At 40.4% G+C, this 22,594-nt stretch overlaps 1 protein-coding gene across 1 annotated transcript in view; it reads left to right on the forward strand.

The window, feature by feature from the left end:
• SORCS3 (sortilin related VPS10 domain containing receptor 3) overlaps positions 1 to 22,594 on the forward strand; it is a 541,760-nt gene that overhangs the window by 192,970 nt on the left and 326,196 nt on the right. Inside the window, exon 2 of the mRNA XM_081954063.1 lies at positions 3,586 to 3,653. Coding sequence (XP_081810189.1) covers positions 3,586 to 3,653 — 68 coding nt within the window. The remainder of the gene's footprint in view (positions 1 to 3,585; positions 3,654 to 22,594) is intronic.

Below are 22,594 nucleotides of genomic sequence, written 5' to 3' on the forward strand. Positions count from 1 at the left end.
ATTTCAGATTTCATTTCCTGAGTCACTTACTTTAAGGCAGAGCTGGAAGTGTGGTCATTACCTTCAACTGTGAGATGGTGAAATTCCATGAATGTCATGTTCTGATATTGGAAAAGAAGAAATTAGGCATATTCAGCAGAGGTGTCTATTACATGTGCTGGAAATTTCCAACTGCTTGGAAAATGCCTTAATCTATAGAAAAATAGGCCAAAATTAGTTGTGCTATAAATTGTATGAATATAGTTCAACTTCATATTTTATTTTGTAATTAGCATACAAAGAGAAGCCAGAGCAGCCAAAGGTCTACAGTATAAGAAACAGGAGAGAGGTCTAACTCTTTCCTCCCTATTACAAGCCGAATAAAAATGGTTTCTCCAAAGTGTTGCATTTCAAGAGAAAAATCTCCATTAAAATCATCTGAGACTGTTATGATAGTCCAATGGTCTGTCTGGATCACATTTATCACAGCGTCTCATTGGTGGGTTCCCCTGTTTCTTTATTCCTCCTGGACTGGTCAAATATACAAAATAAGCCCACTTCTACCATTTTTCTTCTGTCAGAGAGTAATCCTGCCACAGGGCATAGCAACTAACTGGAAACAAAGGATTTGCTTAAAATGAATGAAGCCCAGCAGGTGAACTGGACTTCAGATGTACGACAGTCCCTAGTTTAAGATATCTGACTTAAGGGCAACCCTTAGTTATAAATGGGCTACCTGTTGTGGCCCAGCAGGATCCAGTTGGGCTGCTGATGGACGGATAGCGAGGAACCATATGAGTCTGCCCTGGACGATGTGGAGGACCCTGTTCAGGGTTCAGACTCAGAGCAGGGACCAGAGAGGCTGGTTGGCCACCAGGAGGCACCTGAGGCATGAACAGGGGGGGGAGATCAAAGGCAGTTTGTCCCTGATGCTAGATTGAGAAGGGCTGAGAAACGGAAGCAGCAACTCCATAGGCAGACTCACAGAAGATGATTAAGCACAGGTGGTTGTGGATTGGCCCCTCCCAAGAGAGATTATAGGTGAGGCGTTGGGAAGGGACATTTGCAGGAAACAACCATTCGAATTAGTAGTTAAGAAAATCTATCTGTGTATTCTAGCCTGGTCTGTTCACTTGGACTATCTGCGTTGCTTCATTTGAATTATCTGGGTTGCTGCAGAACTACTCTATTGAATGTGAGTTGTCTGGGCCCTCAGCCATAGGATTCGTTATCTCAGTAATTAAACAGTGGCAAACAGCCAAGCCTGTGTTCTGGCTTATTCACAGGCGTGGGGGAGGGGGGGCAGAACAGCTACCTATTAGTAAAAACGGCTAAGGATTTTATTATTCCTTGCAATGATGAAGCACTGAAGCTGGGTATTTTTAATATACAGTTCCCGAAAGCTTTATACAGCTTTAATGCTTTGTTGACTCGAGGAAAGATAATTCTATGCATCATTTTCAGTAATAGGCAGTCTGTTGTAAGTACAGGTTCTGACTTTAACACAAAATTGGGTTAAAGACAGAGTTAGGGAACAGAACTTGTTCTTAACCCAAGGATGACTTTAATGTATTATTCAATAATATGAGCATTTGTTCATTCATCTCATATCCAGTTTAGCCTCAGGATTCTTAAATTAAGCAATTTGTGCCTGTTAAAAGATGATACAGTGCTATTAAATGGATTGCAATAACAGCTATTGATGAATGGTGAAGTGCTAATCAGCAAAAACAGGTGTAGGTTTCAGCTAGCTGAGTGAGTCATCTACTATTTGCTCAATACTTTTTGTACGGAATCTATGATTGTCAATTACAAAGCCTATTCACCTATATATTACGTGACATGCCTGTGACTTATTCTGGGCTGACTTCATTTTATCAACAGCTGCCATACTTAAGACAAAATAGAGCATTGGTCCATTAGAATCTATTAGGAATTTTGTTTGATATAGTTCTTTAAACACATATGCAGGACAACTCTCATAGTTTCAGGAAGCCCCCCTAAAACAGAAATTAGAAACTAGACAAATTTAATTTGTGAAATATAGAAGAGGTTCCCAATGAATCTCTTGCCTTTATTCTGCCTGGCAAGACCTAACTATTAGTCTTACAACTGATCAGGCTTTGAATGAATGCTATGCTTGAAAATTCTCCTGTGCTCTTTATCTTTCAGTTTGATGAAAGAAAAGTTGTTGTTTTTTTAGTTTTTTTGAAAGCAAATAGATTTTTAATAAAAATATTAATTTAATATTATATTTAATTCAAGATGGTTAAGAAAATAAATATCTAATCTTTCATGTCTAACATCCGGTAGTCTCTCTTTTTTTATTGCATATCAGGAAAATCCCAATTGAAGATATCACATCCTATTGGGAAGCATTGACAACTTGGAAAGTTTCAGAATGTTGGGAAAATGAGTAATAAAAACCATTATCCACAGTAGCAGTAGCAGACAAAAGAGAATTTTGAAATAAATTCTTTGGCACTTTGAAAATAAAGCAAAGAAAGACAGAAGCCTTCCTTACAATTCTTCCTCTGAGAAATTGCAAGGCAGATTTGGTAGAGCATTATACCAAAGCTGAGTAATCCAAGTGTAGATGAAAAGACTCATTAAGTTGGGAAAATGACTTTGGCTATCCACTTTAAAGTAATGTCTTCAAGGCTGACTTTTGTAAGATTTCTTTTTTTAGAAAAATACGTGGCAAACATAGATATCTGCAAAGGAAGCAAAAGCAAAAGATAAACATTTATAATTACATCTTAATGGATATTAAGTGCTTGCATCCTCTTTGGTGATGTTGCTATGAAGGGATGGAAGTTTGCATTGTAAGACCATATGCATATTTGGTCATTTTGATATCAGCATGGGTTGGTAACAAATGCATTAATATTTATACCCCAAATGAGACAAAATGGCAGGATGGTTTAGATCACAGATCCCCAATCTTTCTGACCTTGTGGAATGGCAGCAATGGAGGTGGGGTGGAAGAGAAGGGATTAGTTTCACACAAGCAGCTCCATGCATGCAGCTCCATTTGCACAACACTCATAAATAAACTTTGTGCATGAGTTTGTGTTGCTCACACAAGTGGAACCACTTATGCTGGCTCATCACTTGCATGGCCTGGTTTGGAATGGGCTGAGGCCCAGGGGCTGGGGACCTCTGATTTAGACTTTCAAAGAAGAGGAACATGCAGTGAAGTTCCAGAATAATTGTCATTGTGCTTTCTGTAAGATGACTTTAAGTCAGTGTGTAATTCCTTGAGAAGAACCCAACTGAACACTGTAGTGCTTCCATCAACTAAACAAAGGCATAGGCTTGCATTGTTAGTGAAATGTCTCCAGATGTATCTATATGAAAGGCAGCATGTTTCCAGCAATACCTTTAACTATATTTTGTATTTACAATATAATAAAGTATTCCTATCTACAAAGATGCATTAAGTTACCGTATTGAGAGCCTTAGCTTTCTCCCTATTCATTTCCTGATCCTATAATACCCCAAATTGTATGGATAAATATTAAGCTCTCCTTTGAGTGATTTCAAATGAAAGCTAATGGAAGATGCTTTTCATTTGTTCCCTTTCTCTTTCTTTTCTTCTCTTAGGTGATTCTCATTCTTACAAAGCTGCATGACTTCAATTTGGGAAGTGTTACTGAAAGCTCACTTTGGAGGTAAGCAGATTACATGGTGTTTTTTTTCCAGAGTAATAGACAATGAAAGAAGACAAAGGAAAAGTTGTAAGGAACTGAACACATATTGCTTCTTTGCCCTGATGAGCAGTAGAGTTTTTGTTGTTTATAAACCCTGTTGTGACAGTTACCATATATTTGACTACAATTTCAAATATATTTTGAACTTGTAGTCAAACACAGTTTTGGAACAAGATGTGTACATTTTGTTTTTCTGTAACTAGTATCTGTAAATTGTCACCATATGAGGGTAATACTAAAGTGTGAAAATAATCTGACATACAATAAATGCTCAATGAATATTAATATCATATTGAAAAATTAATTAGATGAGCCCCAAAAGCTTCTGCAGACCTGATATGCTGTATAGCAAATAATGTACTATAACATACTATTCCTATCACTATCCCTCCTCTAAATTAAGTAGACTGCTGCTATTATTGTATATATGTGAGTTCTTTTTTAAAACCCAAAAGTGGATGTGACAGGATTAGAAATGCTAATTAGTCATGAAGATAGGTATTTTCTTGTGAAAGCATAAGAAGTTAAGAGCAGCAGGATTCCGTTGCATTACACCAAAGATTGATTTCATTCAGTATTTTGCTGCCATGGTAACATCCATTTACCTAGGAACTTCCCAAGCAGCCAACATTCAGATAAGCAGGGATTAACACCAGGCAAACAATCAAGTAGAAAACTATACCCTAATTAAGAAACTGCGAAAGAGAAAACCCCACTACCACCAAAAGCAGCAGACAAGCTACAGTATATAAACCGGGAGAAAGCTTCCTGCTCACTTGCACTGATATTAGCTAGTTGGGTAATGAAATGTCTGCAAGCAAACAACCAAGTTCAATCAGTACCAAGGATTCCACAGTTTTTGTAATGTGCCCAAATTCTCTTGAAATAAAAGAAGAAGCATGGATTGGATTCTGAAATTTAGAATTTGTCCGACAAGAGTATAAGCTATAAGTAGTTCAGAATAAATAAATAAATGTGGAAACCACACCTTTAATTTTCACATCACATTGGTTCCTCCACTCACGTTCTCCTTCTGTTTCTTAACTCTCCATTGATTCAGAATCTAAATATATTCAGGATTTCATCATGCCTTTATAGTGAGATTCCTGATCCTTTCTCAGTGAGGGCAGGAAGGCCTATTTTAATGTAAGCAGCAGGAGGAAGGAAGCAGCCCTCTCATGCCTTCTTGACCGGAAATATTTCCATTCAGGTCTATGAATTTTGTACAAGAACATAGAGAAGGGAAAGAAAGTGAGAGTGACCAGCAGAGTGTGACACTACAAGGAACATAACGGGAAGTGTACACTAAATATGTGTTTGGTCCTGGCAGCACAATGATTAGAATGCAATATTGCAGATAACATTGCCCATGGATTGGAGTTTGATTCTGATGAACTCAGCCTTCCATCCATCCAAAGTCTGTAAAATGAGGACCCAGATTGTTGAAGGCAATATGCTAACTTTATAAACTACCCAAAGGATCCTGTAAAGTACTATGGGGCAGAATATATGTCTAAGTGCATTGCTATTGGTGAGAAATCACTTTAATTATATTTAATTTAAACATAATGGAAATGAAAGAAATGAAGTCTGATTTTTGCAATACCCATTCAGATCTAAAGGCAGACACCAGCTAGCAAAAGTTGAGGTACCCTTTCCCCTCCCCCCCCCCAGAAAATAGGTCAACTGTACCAGCTATTGCAGTGATTAGGAATATTATGACTATTTGTGATCCAAAATATTTAAAAAGTTATGACTGGCAAAGGAGTGGAAAGAGCTATTGTAATTGTCTCAAATCAAAAGGAAATCAAGTTTAAGAGGATCTTTAAATAAATCCCTTTGCTAATTAAGTGCAATGAAAGTACATCGCTCCTTAGTTTCTATTGATCATGTCAGCTTTCTTTCAGCTGTCATTTATGAAGTATTTACAAATATATTCCCTTTGTAAATATATTCCAGTCTTCCTCAATCTAGTACCTTCCCAATAGTTTGGATTCTTCAAGTTTTGAAACACTGTTTTCCCTGAAGAGGGTTGTGATAAATACTTTGGTTATATTATGCACTGACTGTGGCCAGCAGCAAAGGTCATACTTACATTAGGAAAGTTTTGATATGATAAAAAACAGAGAACCCAAAACCAGTTTGTCAGGAGCAATGCTTTAGGAAAGGTGACTAAAGTTTGGCTTTCAATGAGTCAACATCTATAGCAAACCAAAGTGGTAGTACAGATTCAGTTCTCTGAAACATACCAGATTAAGGCAGGTTAACCAAACTTTTGGCTGCAGTCATGTTGTTAGAAACATGGCAATTAAAAAAGAATTATGTTTCCATTTTATTAAGGTTTATGGAGTTGAACTTCACTGTGGGTGCCTGCCCTTTATTAAAATGTGATCCATTTTTTGTCCTCTAATTGCTGTATCAATGACCTTTCCATGGGCCAGCAAATTTCTGAAATACTATTTTTTCAGATTTATTTATTTTTGTTGTCGTCGTCATCATCATCATCATCATCATCATCATCATCATCATCTTTGGTGAGATTCACAGCTTTTGGGGCTGATTGGTAGCTCAACAGCTCGAGTCCTAACCAAGGACCTAGGAACTGTTAAGGTAATGTCAGAGGATATAAGTTGTTCCAAGTAGGGTGGTTTTTGTAGAGTCAGAATGTTCAAGTCAGGTAAATTTAGAATTTTCAAATAGCGAGGTAGCCCTTTAGGTATTGCTCCAAGGGCTCCAATTACAATTGGGACAACACATGATTTCTTTTTCCACAGTCTCTCAACCTCAATTTGCAAGTTCCAGTATTTTGTGATTTTTTTCTTGCTGTTTATCTTCAATTCGTGCATCGCCAGGTATTGCAATGTCAATGAACCATAGTTTTTTCTTTTCAATTATTGTATTGTCAGGTGTGTTGTAGGCCAAGTGCCTGTCAGTCTGGATTCTGAAGTTGACTTGACTTTCTCATTCTCTAAACCATCTCAACCTGATGGTCCCAGTGGTTTTTGCTGTACTCAAATCCAAACTTTTGGCACAATTTCCAGTGAATAATCTTAGCAACATGGTCATGGCATGATAGGTAGTCAGTTTATGAAATTTTGCTGCACCCACTGATCAAGTGGTCGACTGTCTCATCTTTCTTATTACAGAGGTGACATTTGCTGTTGGTGGTAACATGTTGAATTTTTGCCTTCATGCAGTTTGTGGCTTGCTAAGGCTTGTTCTTGAGCTGCCAAAATAAAGCCTTCTGTTTCTTTTTTCAGTACTCCTGATCTTAACCAGTTCCAAGTTATTTTTTGATCAGCTTTTCCTTCAATACTTTTCAAGTATTGGCCATGCATAGCTTTGCTTTTCCAATTTTCAGCTCACTTCTCAATTACTTCTTTCTTATATTCAGCTTTTAAGGCTGAAGTAATGGCTATGAGGAAAGCGGTCTTAAGAGTCAGATGTCGAAGAGAAACCTTCCTCAAGGGCTCGAAGGGAGCTGCTGTCAATGCCTGTAAGACAAAAGGTAGGTTCCAGGTCGGGTACCTATGTACCACCTGGGGTCGTATGTTGGAGGCCCCTTTCAAAAAACTCTTGACCTGAGGATGGTGACTCAGGGATTGAGGTTGGTGTCTGGCTAAGATGGTGGACAACGCAGCCACCTGGCGCCGGAGGGTGGCTGGAGCCAGTCCCTTGTCCAAGCCCTCTTGTAGAAGTCCAACAACTGTGGAATGGACGCGCCCACACTGTCAATGTCCCGTTGCCTGCACCAAGTAGAAAAGGCAGCCCAAGTTGCATCATAAATATGAGTAGTGGCCGGACGTCTGGAAGCTTGGATAGTCTTAATGACACTGTCTGAGAGGCTTTGGTCCTTCAGAAGCTGCCCCTCAAGCGCCAGACGGCTAACTGCAACCACTGGGGCTCCGGATGGTTGATGACCCCCTGACGCAAGGATACCTGGTCTGGAGGAATCTTCCACGGTTGTTCCACAGACAGATCGACCAGGTCCGCGAACCAGGATCTCCTGGGCCAATGTGGAGCCACCAGAATGAGCTCCGCCCCCTCCTTCAGCAGTTTGTTGATCACCTGCAGGATCAGAGGGAGGGGCGGGAACGCATAAAGCAGCCCTGGAGGCCAGCCGGACCTCGGGGCATCCGTCCCTTCCGCTTGTGCTGACCTGTAGCGGGAGAAGAACCACTGGAGCTGAGTGTTTGCCGCCGTGGCAAACAGGTCGACCTGTGGGAGCCCGAACCTCCTTACCACCTGTGCGAACAGGTCCGGGTGAAGTTGCCACTCCGAGTTGTCGATGGTCTGACGGCTCAACCAATCCGCGCTCACGTTGCTGGTTCCGGAGATGTGATCCGCCCTCAGCGACGCTAAGTGGATCTCTGCCCATCGCCCTATGGCTTCCGCCTCTGACATGAGTCTTTTGGAATGGGTACCGCCTTGCCGGTTCACATGAGCCTTTGTGGCCACATTGTCGGTAAGCAGCAGAACGTGGTGACCCTTCAGTTGTTCTGCAAATCTCCTCAGCGCAAGACGGGCTGCCCTGAGCTCCAGCCAATTGATGCTCTGGGCTGCCTCTGCGCTGGACCACCTGCCTTGCGCCAACTGTCCCTGGCAATGCGCCCCCCAACCGTAGAGACTGGCATCGGTCGTTACCACGATCCTGTTGGGTTCTCTGAATAGACAGCCCTTCTCCACTGCTCGAGACTGCCACCAACTCAGAGAACGTGTCACCTTTGGTGGAATGCTAACTTTCCTGGTGGAGTTGCTGATCTTTGCTCTTTGCATTGGAAGCAAGAACCATTGCAGCTCCCTTGCATGAAGATGTGCCCAGGGAACTATGTTGAGGCAAGAAATCATGATCCCTAACAGTTGGGATAGTTGCACTACCTGCCAAGTCCTGTTCTTGCGACACAACCGGATTCTGCTCCTGAGGTTGCAGATTCTTTCCGGAGACAGGGACACCTGGCAAGAGACCGAGTTGATTATGGCGCCCAGGTGTTGTATGCGCGTGGTAGGAGTCATGTTGCTTTTTTCCATGTTTACAGAAAAACCGTGGTCCTGCAAGGTGCGAACTGTGATGTTTACATCTCTCACCGCTTGTGGACGAGTTCTTGAGTGGATGATGATGTCGTCCAAGTAGCACTCCAGACGGACTGGGAGCTTGCGCAGGTGGGCCGCCACAGCTGCAAGAAGCTTCGTGAACGTTCTGGGTGCAGAAGAGAGTCCGAACAGAAGCGCCCTGTATTGGAAGTGCTTTCCATTGTAATACAGTCGCAGGAACTTCCTGTGTGCGGGATGGATGGGCACATGCAGATACGCCTCCTTGAGATCGATGGAGGTGAGCAGATCTCCTTGTCGCATGCAGCTTAGGATCGACTGAAGGGACTGCATTTTGAAGCACTTGTAGGCCAGATGTCTGTTCAGGCACTTCAGATCTAATATGGCCCTCCACCCCCCTGAGCTCTTGGGGACCAGGAAGAGAATGGAATAGAATCCCTTCCCTTCCTGTTCTGGAGGAACTGGCTCTATTGCATTGATCTGCAGAAGATGATCTATTTCTGCCTGCATGAGAGACCTCTTTACAGGGTTCCTGGATAGTGGGCAGCGAACAAAGGTCCGCGGAGGGAAAGATAGAAACTCCAAGGTTAGCCCCCTCCTAATGGTATTTAAAACCCACCTGTCCGAGGTTGTTTCCTCCCAACGGTCTGCATAGAATTGCAGGCGGCCCCCGATGGGAGGAGAACCCAGATGGTCATTTCCCACGTCTAAACTGATGGTTGTGGGAGCCCCCACGAAAGGGCTTCCGAAAAGACCCTTGATTGGATTGTCTGCCCCTGGAAGCATAGCTGTTTCGCTCCTGGGACCTGTCAGAAGACTGGTTGAATTGTCTCTGGGAAGAGTAAGATGAGGTGGAGGCCTGGGCACCTTCCTGTGCCCGAAAGGCCTGTTTCCTGAATGTACCCTGTCCTTTTTTGTCATGTTTCCTGAAGGTGGAGGGAAGGACTTTCCTCTTATCCTTCGTCTCGATCAAGAGTTTCTCTAGGGAGTCCCCAAAGAGATTGGCCCCTTTGAATGGAGCTGAAGCTAGCTTCCATTTCGCCTTCATGTCCGCCTGCCAGTGCCGGAGCCAAAGCAGGCAGCGAGAAGTAACGTTAGACGCTAGCGCTCTGGAAGCAAACTTCGCTGCATGCAGGGAGGCATCAGCGGCATATTCCACAGCCGTAATGATCTTGTTAAGATCATGTCACCAACGAGACGCTTCAGATGGGGGCTGAGATCTGAGCTGGCGCAGCCACAGTAAGGATGCTCTCGTAAAGAACGAGGCAGAAGTGGAGGTTTTGATTGCCCAGGCGGCCGCCTGGTGCGTTTTGAGACATGCCTTTTCTGATCTCTTATCTTCTGCCTTCAACCCCTCTAAGAGTTCAGCAGGAAGATTAGAGTTAGAGGTCAGAGAGACCACAGGAGCATCCACCTCTGGTGGTTTCAAAACATCCTCCAACTTAGGCTCTAAGGGGTACAGGGTTTTGTCTGCGCCACTGGGGTTGGCCAGGGTGCCTGGCTGCGTCCATTGGCGCTGGATAACCTCCATGAACATATCAGGGACTGGTATCAGTTCCGGGTCCGGGGTTGTTTCGCTGAACAGCCCTGCCATGAGGTCCTGGGATGTAGAGGGAACTGCCTTGTCCTTAGGCTTGGCACCAAGCTCAGTAGAAGCTCTGGCCTTGTGTAAAATAGCCTTGAACAAGGATGGCTTGAAGAGGCCAGTGAAGGAAGGCTTGTCTGGAGGCATATCCTCATCCTCCGAGAGAGCAAATTCATCAGTAGCCTCCTCCTCCCACGCAGACACCTCTGTTGTAACAGAAGTGCCCAGGGAATCGAGGACTCTGGTCCGCTTTCCCCTGGGGGGGCGAACAGCCCTAGAGGCCTTGCCACCCTTGCCTTCCTGTAGTCTCATGGCCTCCACCACTCCCTGGGAAATGGCCTGCATAATGAGCTCCCTCATTTCTGCTGACATAGCTGGGCCCTTGTCCTCTACAGGCCTGGATTGATCATAGGCCTGCCCCTTGCCACCCCTAGGAGGATCCCTCTGATCCTCTGCATGAAAACAACATTGAAAAAAGGGGATATCCTCCCTGACTGAAGAGCTAGGAGAATCTGGATAACCCAGAGAGGCTGCAGGGGAGCCTGACATGGAGTCCCTGTCGCAGAAGGAAGGAGACCTATCCCCTATATCATCCCCCTGCTCTACCTCCCTCTGAATGGGTGGGGAAGGAACTGGCCCAGCCTCACATGGCAAAGATGAAGGGGGAACCTGGGGCCTAGCAGACTTCTCTTTTAAGGAGTCCTGCCCCTTGTCCCCTTGAATTTTGGGGACCTTGCTCCCAGCTGAAGAGTGGGAAGCTTTCCCCCCAGCGCCCTTATTTCCCTTTCTCCCTTGGCCTGAGAGATCTGGCTACTGCGCTTTGCAGATGGCCCTGCCAGCTCCTCCCTTCGCTCCAAACCTTCATCAGCCATCTGGGGTGTTGAGCTTGAGTCGGAGAGGTCGCTGCTGAGGGAAGGGCAATGGACGCTGGCCCGACGGCTCCAAAGCATCTGCAGATTCAGTTGGGAGGCTGGATCAGGCACCAGGACACTCCTTGCCGCTCCCCCTTAGGTAGATAGGGACTTCAGGCTTGCTGGAGACCCAGGCAAGCCCTCACAATCCTCCGCGGCTATCTGCTTGAGGCGGAGAGGCTCTGTTGGTTGCTGCTGCTATCCGGCAGGAAAACTTGCAAAAAGATGGCCACCGCACTCTTCTGCGCGCCAAAAAGCTCAGCTCAAAGTCCAGGAGCTTCCTATTGGCTGCAGCCGAAAAGCGCGCCAAAGCAGCGCTTTTCAAAATGGCCGCCGCTCTCCCGATCGGCAAGAGATGCCGTCTGAGGAAGCAAGGGCTTCTTAAAACCCCTTCCCCAAAGCGACCAGAGAAAAACGGTGGATTGCCGTCTTTCCCTGCGCTCGCCAGCCGACACCGGACAAGCGGCCTCGCTCGTTCCCCCAGCTGCGGCTAAAAGCAGCTGTGGAACCGATTGCAGCCTCAGCCTTCAATCATTGCAAAACGCTCCACACGTAGTTAAAAATAAAAAACCAAAACAAAAAATCCAGGGAAAAATCCTAATAACAAAACTAATACTAAACACTTAAATAATCCAAAACTTTTCCTATTGGGGAACCCAGCCTATTTACTCAAAAACTGAGAGCTCCCCAAAACTAGTCCGATCGGGCGGACTGAGTTTTTAAAACTGATCCTGAAGAGGCAAAGGAGGCGTGACCAGAGGGGAAAAATCTACTCAGTCCTTGGGCAAACAGGCTATGTTAACCCTTCCTTCCTTGGACTCTCCAAGCAGCGCAATGGAGAAAGGGAATCACCCTGGAAAATGCCTCATTTAATTTCAACTTCACCCAGTTCTTCTTCATTAGCCATAAGCTTAGTTTTCCAGAGGTTCATTGAAGTTTCCATGAATTTTTGTATGTTGCTGCTAATACAGGCATTTCTTGATCCAGCTGTGGGGAACTGAATCAAATGCTTTCTTATAGTCTCTCCAAGCCATGAACAGCTTGGTTCATCTTTTCTTTGAATAATAATAATAATAATAATAATAATAATAATAATAATAATAATAATAATAATAATAATAATAACAACAACAACAACAACAACAACAACAACAACAACAACAACAATAATAATAATAAATGGTTAATGCGGTGCTTTCAACAATTGAATCGGGATCCATCTTGGAAACAAATCAGTTAATGTACAGTGCAGCTGTAATAGTCACTAATGAACTAGGCATTAAAATCAAAGTACCTAATCACACAATGGAAAAAGCATCAAAGCCAAAGTGGAAAATCCGATTAGAACAAAAAGTCAAAAAATTAAGGGCAGATGCTAGCAACTTAAAGAACATGCATGAGCAACGGCTTAAAAACAGAAAAATCATAGATCAGCTAATCAGAAGATATAGATTGGATACAAGAAACATCAATGAAGCTGTAGAGATTGTAAAACAGCAGATAACAGCAACAGCTAGAAAAATTGAAAGATATGAGGCATGAATCATCCAGTATAAACAAAATCAACAATTTCGATCAAACCAATGGCGTTTTTATCAAAGTCTTAATGTGAATGGTGGCACCAAAAGTCAAAAACCAGAAAAGCAGGCCACAGCTGAATTCTGGAAAGAATTGTGGGGAAATGCAAAGGACTACAATAAAGAAGCAAAGTGGATACATGACTTTGAGGAAAGCATTGGTAACAAACAAATGCAAGTATTAGAAATAACAACTGAGATGGTCAAAAATCGAGTAAAAAAAAGTAAAGAATTAGACATCACCTGGAAATGACCAATTACATGGTTTATGGCTCAAATATCTGACCAGTTTACATGCAATGTTGGCCAGGCAACTGAATGAAATTTTACAAAATGGTCAAATTGATAAATGGTTGACAACTGGAAAAACATACTTGATTCAGAAAGATGCAACTAAAGGAACAATACCTGAAAACTACAGACCAATAGCATGCTTGCCAACAACCTTTAAATTACTCACAGGCATTATTGCAGATAACATTATGGATTATTTGGAAACAAACAACATCTTGCCAGTAGAGCAAAAAGGCAACAAAAGAAGGAGTAGGGGCACAAAAGATCAGCTCCTAATTGATAAAATGATATTAGAAAATTGTAAGAAAAGAAAAACGAACTTGAATATGGTCTGGATTGATTATAAAAAAGCATTCGACTCATTGCCACATAGTTGGATCATAAAATGCTTAGAAACAACTGGCATTAGTAAAAATATTACACCCTTCACTGAAAAGGCGATGAAACAATGGAGAACTGAGTTGGCAGTAGGGAATGAGAACTATGGAATGGTTAATATCAAGCGAGGAATTTTCCAGGGTGATTCACTTTCACCTCTTCTCTTCATCATCGCGATGATCCCACTATCAGTAATCTTAAAAAAAATGAAATTAGGCTACCAAACAGCCAAAGAAGCTGAAAAAATTTCACATTTATTATATATGGATGATTTGAAACTCTATGGAAAGTCAGAAATAGAAATCCAATCACTGACAAACACAGTCCGAGTATTCAGTACCGATATTTCAATGCAGTTTGGCATGGAAAAATGTGCCACTGTATCCATAAAAAGGGGCAAAATCACTACATGTGAGGGAATTGAAATGCCCAATGGCCAACTAATTAAATGCAACGAAAATGAAGCCTACAAATACTTAGGCATTTTGCAGTTGGATAACATCAAACATGGACAAGTAAAAAATATTGTCAGGAGAGAGTACACCAACAGAGTTAGGAAAATTTTGAAATCTAAATTAAATGGTGGAAATACAATCAAGGCCATAAATACCTGGGCAATACCAGTTATAAGATACACAGCTGGTATAGTTAACTGGACACAAGCTGATTTGGACATTTTGGACCGAAAAACCAGGAAACTAATGACAATGCACTACAGTTTACATCCACGTGGTGACACTGATAGACTATACCTGCCCCGAAAATCAGGTGGCAGAGGATTATTACAAGTGAAGCAAATAGTTGAAGAAGAAAAACATGCACTAGCTGATTATTTAAAAGAAAGTCAAGAACATCTATTAATCGAAGTAAAGAACAAAAATCTACTGAAGGCCCAACAGACGAAACAAGAATACAGAAAAGATGTGATAAAATCAAGAATGGAGAGTTGGCAGAACAAAGCCTTACATGGTCAATTTCTGGAAAAAATAAAAGATAAAGTGGACAGTGAAAAAACTTGGTTATGGTTAACAGCAGGTACATTAAAGAAAGAAACAGAGTCACTAATCCTGGCTGCGCAAGAACAAGCTATCCGAACAAATGCCATTAAGGCCAAAATCGAAAAATCCTCTGATGATGCCAAATGCAGACTCTGCAAAGAAGTTGATGAAACTGTTGACCACATACTCAGCTGCTGTAAAAAAATCACGCAGACTGATTATAAATTGCGGCACAATTCAGTAGCACAAATGATCCACTGGAATTTGTGCAAAAATTATAATATTAAAACAACAACAAACTGGTGGGAACATAAGCCTGAAAAAGTCACCGAAAATCAGATGGCCAAGATCCTGTGGGATTTTCGTATACAAACAGACAAAATACTAGCGCATAACACACCAGACATCACACTGGTTGAGAAAAAGAAGGTTACAATCATAGACATCGTAATACCAGGTGATAGCAGGGTTGAGGAGAAGGAACATGAAAAAGTCGTGAAATACCAGGACTTAAAAATTGAAATCCAACGATTATGGCACAAACCAGCAGTGGTAATTCCAGTGGTAATCGGCACACTGGGTGCTATTCCAAAAGCACTGGAATTACATTTAAAACAGTTAAAACTTGACAAAATCACCATCAGTCAAATGCAAAAAGCTGCACTGCTTGGATCTGCACGTATATTACGAAAATACGTTACCACGTCCTAGGCCCCTGGGTGGGGCCCGACTAGTAATCAATGCCAAATCCGGCGAATCAACTGGCCGCTGTGATACAATCGTATAATAATAATAATAATAATAATAATAATAATAATAATAATAATAATAATAATAATAATAATAATAATAATAATAATAATAATAATTGTTATTTGCTGAGAAAGCTCTAGGACTAATGGCTGAAAGTTTCCAGAAAATATTATTTTACAAATTTTAATGACACTCATGATTTATTAATGTACTCCTCTTGCATCTGCTTCTCTTTATTCCTTGGTGGAATTCCTGCTGAATCTGACTGAATTAATACAAACAAAACTACAAATTATAATAGTGTTTTATCTTGGCTGTTAATTAAAAGCTCTTTGCAACTATTCAGTTGTTTTTGTTTTCCTCTTTTTTTCTTTTTTCTTTTTCTTTCTAACTGATTTTGCTATGGAAGTCTTTATAGTCTAGGAAAGCCTAAATTGCCAGAAGTGGTTCTTTTTTTGGGAACTTAAACTTATTATTGTGTTTTGTGAATCTTCCTGCTAACCTCCCTGTCTAAATATAACACTGAGAGTGTAGCTATTTGTACATGACCAATTTGCATGAATTGTTATTGTCATTGGGTTTGTAATGTTACATCTGCTTATCCAGGTATACATGGCTGCAGGGAGGTTTTGAAAGTCTAGGAGTAGAAATAATGGACAATTTCCTTTCTCTTCACTTCATAATAGAAAACGGAACATTTTTCTTACTCTAAGTGATGTTAATGTCCTGTTCCAATCAGTAATGTAAATTTTGAATCCGGGAATCTATTTAGATTATTATTCCTTTCAAAAGTACTAAAATATTGTAGCCTGCAGTTGTTTGCCTTGTTACTTTAACTAGAATTTGACTGTTCTTTCATTTTTGGGTGTGCATATATGTGTTTGACTTTTGTATCACTGGGAACTATTTGGGAAAGTCTGGACAAATGAGCTTTTTGTCCTTGCTACCCATTTTTGTAAGAATATGGTATGAAAAATGGCATTGACAAGTTCTCTTGATTTGACAGAAAATTGTTCTTCAAGTAGCTACTTCTACATAAGATATTTCTAGCACTTGGGTTTTCTGTTTTTTCATATTGAATCTCTTTGGGAAGTCAATATATTTTAGTATCATCCATATTATGCATGTTTTCTTAAAGCTTTGGGACCATCAGAGATAGACAGAAATGTTCTAATGCTATGTATCATACTTTTATGAGGGGCACATAATATATGACTCTTGATAGTGTTCCAAGTATACATTGAATCTGTCATTGCATTTTCAATGTGGAAGAAAGAGGCAATACATAGGTACTGGGTGACATAATATAGAAGTTTTATTATATTACTTTCTACAAGATCTATAGCAAGGCCAATTAAATATAGTGAAAATCAGTATTTGCTCTGTTTCACCTTCAGCAATATATCAGATGGGAGCCTGCCCTGAACACAAATTATATCCTACAAAAACAACTTTTAGTTTGGAAAGTCTTTAATTTCTTTCATCAGAGTCCCACCAGAAAGTTCTGCAGATTGGATGCCATTTCATTCTTCAAATGAATATGAATACTATCTGTCTTCCACTGATCTTCCACTGATCTTTTCTGATAAACTAGACCAAAGTAACAGGAAATCACCTCACAGGTACACCCATACAGAATAGCAATAGCACTTAGACTTATATACCACTTCATAGTACTTTACATCTCTGTAAGGGCTTTACAGAGTTAGCCTATTGACTCCAACAATCTGGGTCCTCCTTTTACTGATCTCATAAAAATAAAAGGCTGAGTCGATCTTGAATGTACATTGTAGTTTCCTTCTGGTCATTTCTAGAACTTAGGTGATCTTGTGCTTTACTATATGCATAGTTAGAGAAATGATTCAGAATGTTTAGGGCATCAATCGCAGAACATTAGGTATGTGATTTCTATTGCCAATATAATAGTAGCAAAGAAGCTGCTCAGCAAATAATTAGGTCATTATTAGCAGATAGCATCTTTACATAGCTGCTACCGCACAGCTATGGTATCTACCTACTATTGCGATTGCCCTTTATCCTCATCTTAGCACTCTGATAAGCACTAAATGTCTGAGAGGATGGCCATGGCAATAGTGTGGAACACTATATCTGGAATTTATAAGATCAACTTCTAAAACTACTCCCACATATATTCTCTTAGTATCTATGGCTTCTGTGTTAGATATACTGTATCTGGCTTGATGTCTATGGAGATTCTTAGTCATCCACATCATAGTTATCCCAGGGGTGCTTCTTCAGGAGGCAAACCTTGTTTTTCTTTGGAGACATCTTGTTTGTCTTTGAAGACATTTATCTTCTTATCCAAGAAGCTACTTCAACTCTGACTGGATGGTGGGGAATTCCTCTTGAAAAAGCACCTTTGGGGCATGTGTTAATTGGATTAATAGCTGACATAAAAAGCCTCATCAAGTCTGGAGTTGTCCTCTCAGATGCCACCACTAGTTCTGAATTCCAGTTTGAGGGCAATAAACAAATGAAGGATATTTTGCATAGTGTGGGATAGGCTGGGCACAAGAGACAGCAAGTTATATTAAATTCTAATTAAGTATTATAATAATTCAAGCAACTCTGCAGTTATTATTCAGAAACACAGTTCACTCAGAAACTGTTTAATATTCTTTGTAGGATGGTAGGTAATGTTGGGTTATAATCACTAATTATTGGTAAAAGCAGTTGGAGATCCTAACCAACAGATAGGCTTTCTAAACAACATTATTTTTTTCTTTCTCAGAATTTAGTCCCTGTTGTTTGAGATATAGATGTTTTATGAGTTAAGAATCAAAAGTATAAACTCTTGAAATGTTAAATTTATTGTACGTATATGCATGTATATATGAGTGTGTATAATATAAACCTATACACATACACAGTCTTGATAACCAACATTGTACATAGATTATGCAATAAAACTAATGATGACATTTGGCATGTTCGAAGGTTTGTTGTAGCTAAACAAAACTAATTAAACCTTGGAGGCTTTGATAAATGTATGATATAAAATTGAAGTTTTTGACTTAGGGTATGTTAGAGGAATAGGACATGAATAATTACTTTAAGTTTGTCAAAATATACTCTTTTCCAATGTGTATGTTGGGTTATTTTTATATGTTGCAGACTATATCCCTGACAACCCATTCATGCATGTTTTCTACAAAAAAAGTGCTCATTTACCTGTGCACCTACCTCATTCAAGGATTTGTGATTAGGAAGATGGTGAATTGACCACTTTAGATATCTTTATTAGGTCTATAAAAAAGGCATATAGGATCAAAGTTGAAGGCTGAGAATGTTCTGTCTTAAAACTGACTGTGATCTTCTAAAAATATTTTAGTGAGGGAACTATTTGTGCTGATGATTTCATGAACATAGCATTTTAAACAAAGCAATGAGGCTATGAAACGTTTGTGAAATAAACATTTGGGGGAAAGATAATGTATTGCTGCTGCATTTGGGGATCAGAATTTGCTTCCCTCAAAGGTACTCTATGTGCTGTCTGAGGGCAAATAGGGCATTTTGATTGCTTCAGGATTTTCTATTACAATGGGGTGTATATAGTGATCCATTTTACATTTCTAAATACATGGGTGACAAAGTTGTTTTATCAACAAATCATAGAAAATAGTATTTAGTTGTAGTTTATTGACCATCATTTGTTTTATTAGGATGGGCTGTCCTTTTTCCTGTGTTATCTGTTAAATCTTGAATATATAACTTGGAGCTTCAAAGAGATCTAGTTGTGTTAGAAATGTACATAATTAGAATATAGCCACATATATATTCTGACAGTACTGCAATACCTTCTAACATCTGATTTTATATATAGATACATTTTATACAATCATAATTTTCCAATTGCTGTTGCCTTCTTTTCAAGTTATTGTTGCATGTAAGAAGTTGTCTGGAAGGTTTCCAGAACCATTCATTTAATCTTTTGCAATAAAAATTTTTTGCGCATACATGCTACTTGCATTTTCAAGCAAGAATAATTGTTTTGAAATACCATACTCACTTGTGAAAGGCCTTCCATGCTGCTTGTGTTACTTTGAACCAGCTAACCACTGGCAATCTGATAAATGTTAAAACGACTGTAATAGTTTAATTTAAATGCACAAAAATACATATTTAGCAGTTCAATCAATCAGAATAGAGCTAGAAGGGACCTTGGAGGTCTTCTAGTCCAACCCCCAGCAGGATACCATATACCATTTCAGGCAAGTGACTATCCAGTCTCTTCTTAAAAATCTCCAGTGATGAAGCACCAACAACTTCTGACAGCAAGCTATTCCACTTGTTAATTGTCCACACTATTAAGGAAGTTTCTCCTTAATTCCCAGGTTGCTTTTCTCCTTCATTAGTTTCCATCTATTGTTTCTTATCCTGCCTTCTGGTGCTTTGGAAAATAAGTTGAATCTCTCCTCTTTGTGGCAGCCTCTCAAATACTGGAATACTGCTATCTATACGGCGCCCAGGAGTAGAGCCTTCTCTGTGATGGGCCCAACCCTCTGGAATGACCTCCCCCCCCCCCCGATATCAGAACTACTACCGACCTCCGCTCCTTCCGACAGAAACTTAAGACCCACCTGTTCCAATTAGCTGGCCTGGCCCACTTATAGTCCCATTTATACCTCCTGGCAAACATTTTATCCCGGGATAGTTTTTAGGGGTAGTTTTTTAATGTATTTTAAAATTTTTAAATTTTAAATCTAACTTTAACTATTATTGTACAGTAAATTGTATGTTACCTCCTCCAGCCACACCTATATCTATTTTATATTTATATTATGTATATTTATTGTTTTTAATATGACTGTACACCGCCCCGAGTCCCTTCTGGGAAAGGGTGCGGTTTAGAAATCAAATAAAAGTTAAAAGTTAAAGTTAAAGTGCTATCTAACTGGAATGCTAACTTGTTATCTAACAGCTGCCATTCATATCATATTCAGAAACATTTACCTTCTGAAAGGCAATTAGGCACACCAGCAATTGTTTTAGAAAAGACAAGTATCCACAAACAGGTAATGGCCTTCATAAATAGGGACAGGTTTGACATATGTGAGAAATGGGAGAAACAGTATGAACAGAGATGGTAGATAGTAGCCTTTGGCCAGGTGTTTATGGTGCTTCTATGTCCTTTCTTTCTTTTCAAAGCTCATCATCTCTCCATGACACATAGTTCAGAAAAGGATAATGATTGCAAACTGGGACAGATGACAGGCCATACATTTTCCAATGAATTGTTGCAGTAGGATCTGTGGTCGTGAAATAAATCTCAGGATCACGGTGTGACTTGAAACAATACACTTTTAGTTTTGAAGCTTACTTTTAGCAAAATAATAATAATCATAATCAAGGCCTATTTTAAAATGCCAGAAAATTGTTTCAATTGGCACCTGAAAATAAAGATTTATTTTGGCAGTTCTGAAATGTTTCAAACAGCAGTTTCCCCAGCTTTCTAGATTGAAAAAAAAAAGCAGCTGCAGTTTGTGTTATTACTGCTTGACTTTAATTTTGGTTGGTAGTTCCTAGATTCCAACAGGTTTATAAATGTATATTTCCTTCTGCTGGGTGAGAAACTTGTTTCGATCTTCCAATTGCATAAAGCCGTGACTCATTTGTAGCTAATATGACCAGTGGCCATATTTACTAACTTACTAAGTGGTAAAAACTGTAGCCAGTAGTCTGGGAGGGGAAAAGATTGGAGAAGATTGTTCTATTATATTAAGTGCTATGTATCTGACTACTTCATTGCTATTCAGAATCCAGCCCTACCTCTAAACAAGTGGCCCTTCTATGTATTCTATAGGTCCCTATTGCTTCTATGTATTCTATAGGTCCCTATTAATTAGTATGCGTTTAGAATCTTCTTGCTGCTCAGTTAAGACATTCATGAAAGTGAAAATTATATGCATTTCTTAGGTTAGTCTCTAAATCTGTAAGTGAGAATAAAAGAAATCAGAATGCAGCAAAATATTCCCTGCTACCAGTGGTGGGTTTCAATTTATTTTACTAACAGTTCGTTCATGCACTTCTGCTCGTGCACCCGTGTCCGTGCGCTCATGTGGTGGTTCTGCCCATGTGCAGAAGCATCCGGAAGGGTGGGCGGAACCTCCCGCCACCACTGCTACCAGCTCACCCGATCTGGGGAGAACCGGTAGAAACCCACCTCTGACTACCATGCTATTACAAACAATACCATAGCATATATGATCACATTGTGTATGTCTATATATCTCATTTATCTGAGATTATCACTAACTGTCACTTCTCCCAGCAAACTAGACTGGAAACAGATAATCAGGCACTCAGGGATATTAGAACTCCTGATAAATAGATTTATTGTGGAAAAGCTAAAAAAGAGTCCAAACTATTGCTGTGTATCAAAATACAAAACCTATTTATAGTTAAAATAAATTATGGTACCTCTTTATTCCTTTCCGCCCATATGGTATAATAAGCTAGAAGCTTAACTTTTTTGGGTAGGGGAAAAAGTTTCCACCTGTTTTCATTGAATTTCCAACAGACTGATCTGGCATGGGCTGTTTGCTTGTTACCATCTGAGATCTCTCTCTCAGGCACGTACAGCACCTGTGCAACACTCCACTGGGCAGCTGGAGCGTCACGGACGCTCGCGGAGGCACTAAGACACACGTGCGCATCCATGTGGATGCCACCGGGCCCATTCCAACCATACCAGTTGGAATGGGATCCAGAACCCACCACTGATTTCTACTTATGTGGTTTACTAATTTAGGCACTAGTAAATCAGTAAAACAGACTCAGTTTGTCCTTTTGTCCCCCCGTGGGAACCCCCTCCCCCTACTTTTTCTAGCCCTATGCAAGTGGCTTTGGTAATGCTTTACCAAACTCGTGTCATCACTTCATCATCATTTGACATATCACAACTTTTTCCCCTTTCGCTAAACTGGGCATGGGCTTGGCCAGCACATGGCACATCTGGCCCCTGGGCTGCTAGTTTGACAGCCCTGCTTTAGCAGCTTCTTTCAGTTGCTGGTACATTTCAAGGCTAGTATACTTTAATTTATTTTCTAATTTTAGAATTGGTGAACACTATGTATTTCCCACTGTAATGGTGAAAACGGCTGTGAATGTCCAAATGATACGAACATAGGTTTAAAAAAAGTTAAAACCTAAAATGCTAGAATTACCTGTGCATGTTTGTACTGAAGAGTGGATATTTTCTTTGTGCAGACTTAACTGGTATAACTTTTCTCCTAGGCATCAGTGCCTGGAATAAAGCCACATTTTGATATATTAGACTTACATTTCTGTTGCTCTGCATGCTTCTTTTTTCAGGATAAACTTTTTTTTATCTTCA

This window comes from Natrix helvetica (assembly GCF_964273705.1).
Source record: "Natrix helvetica genome assembly, chromosome: 5".
NCBI lineage: Eukaryota > Metazoa > Chordata > Lepidosauria > Squamata > Natricidae > Natrix > Natrix helvetica.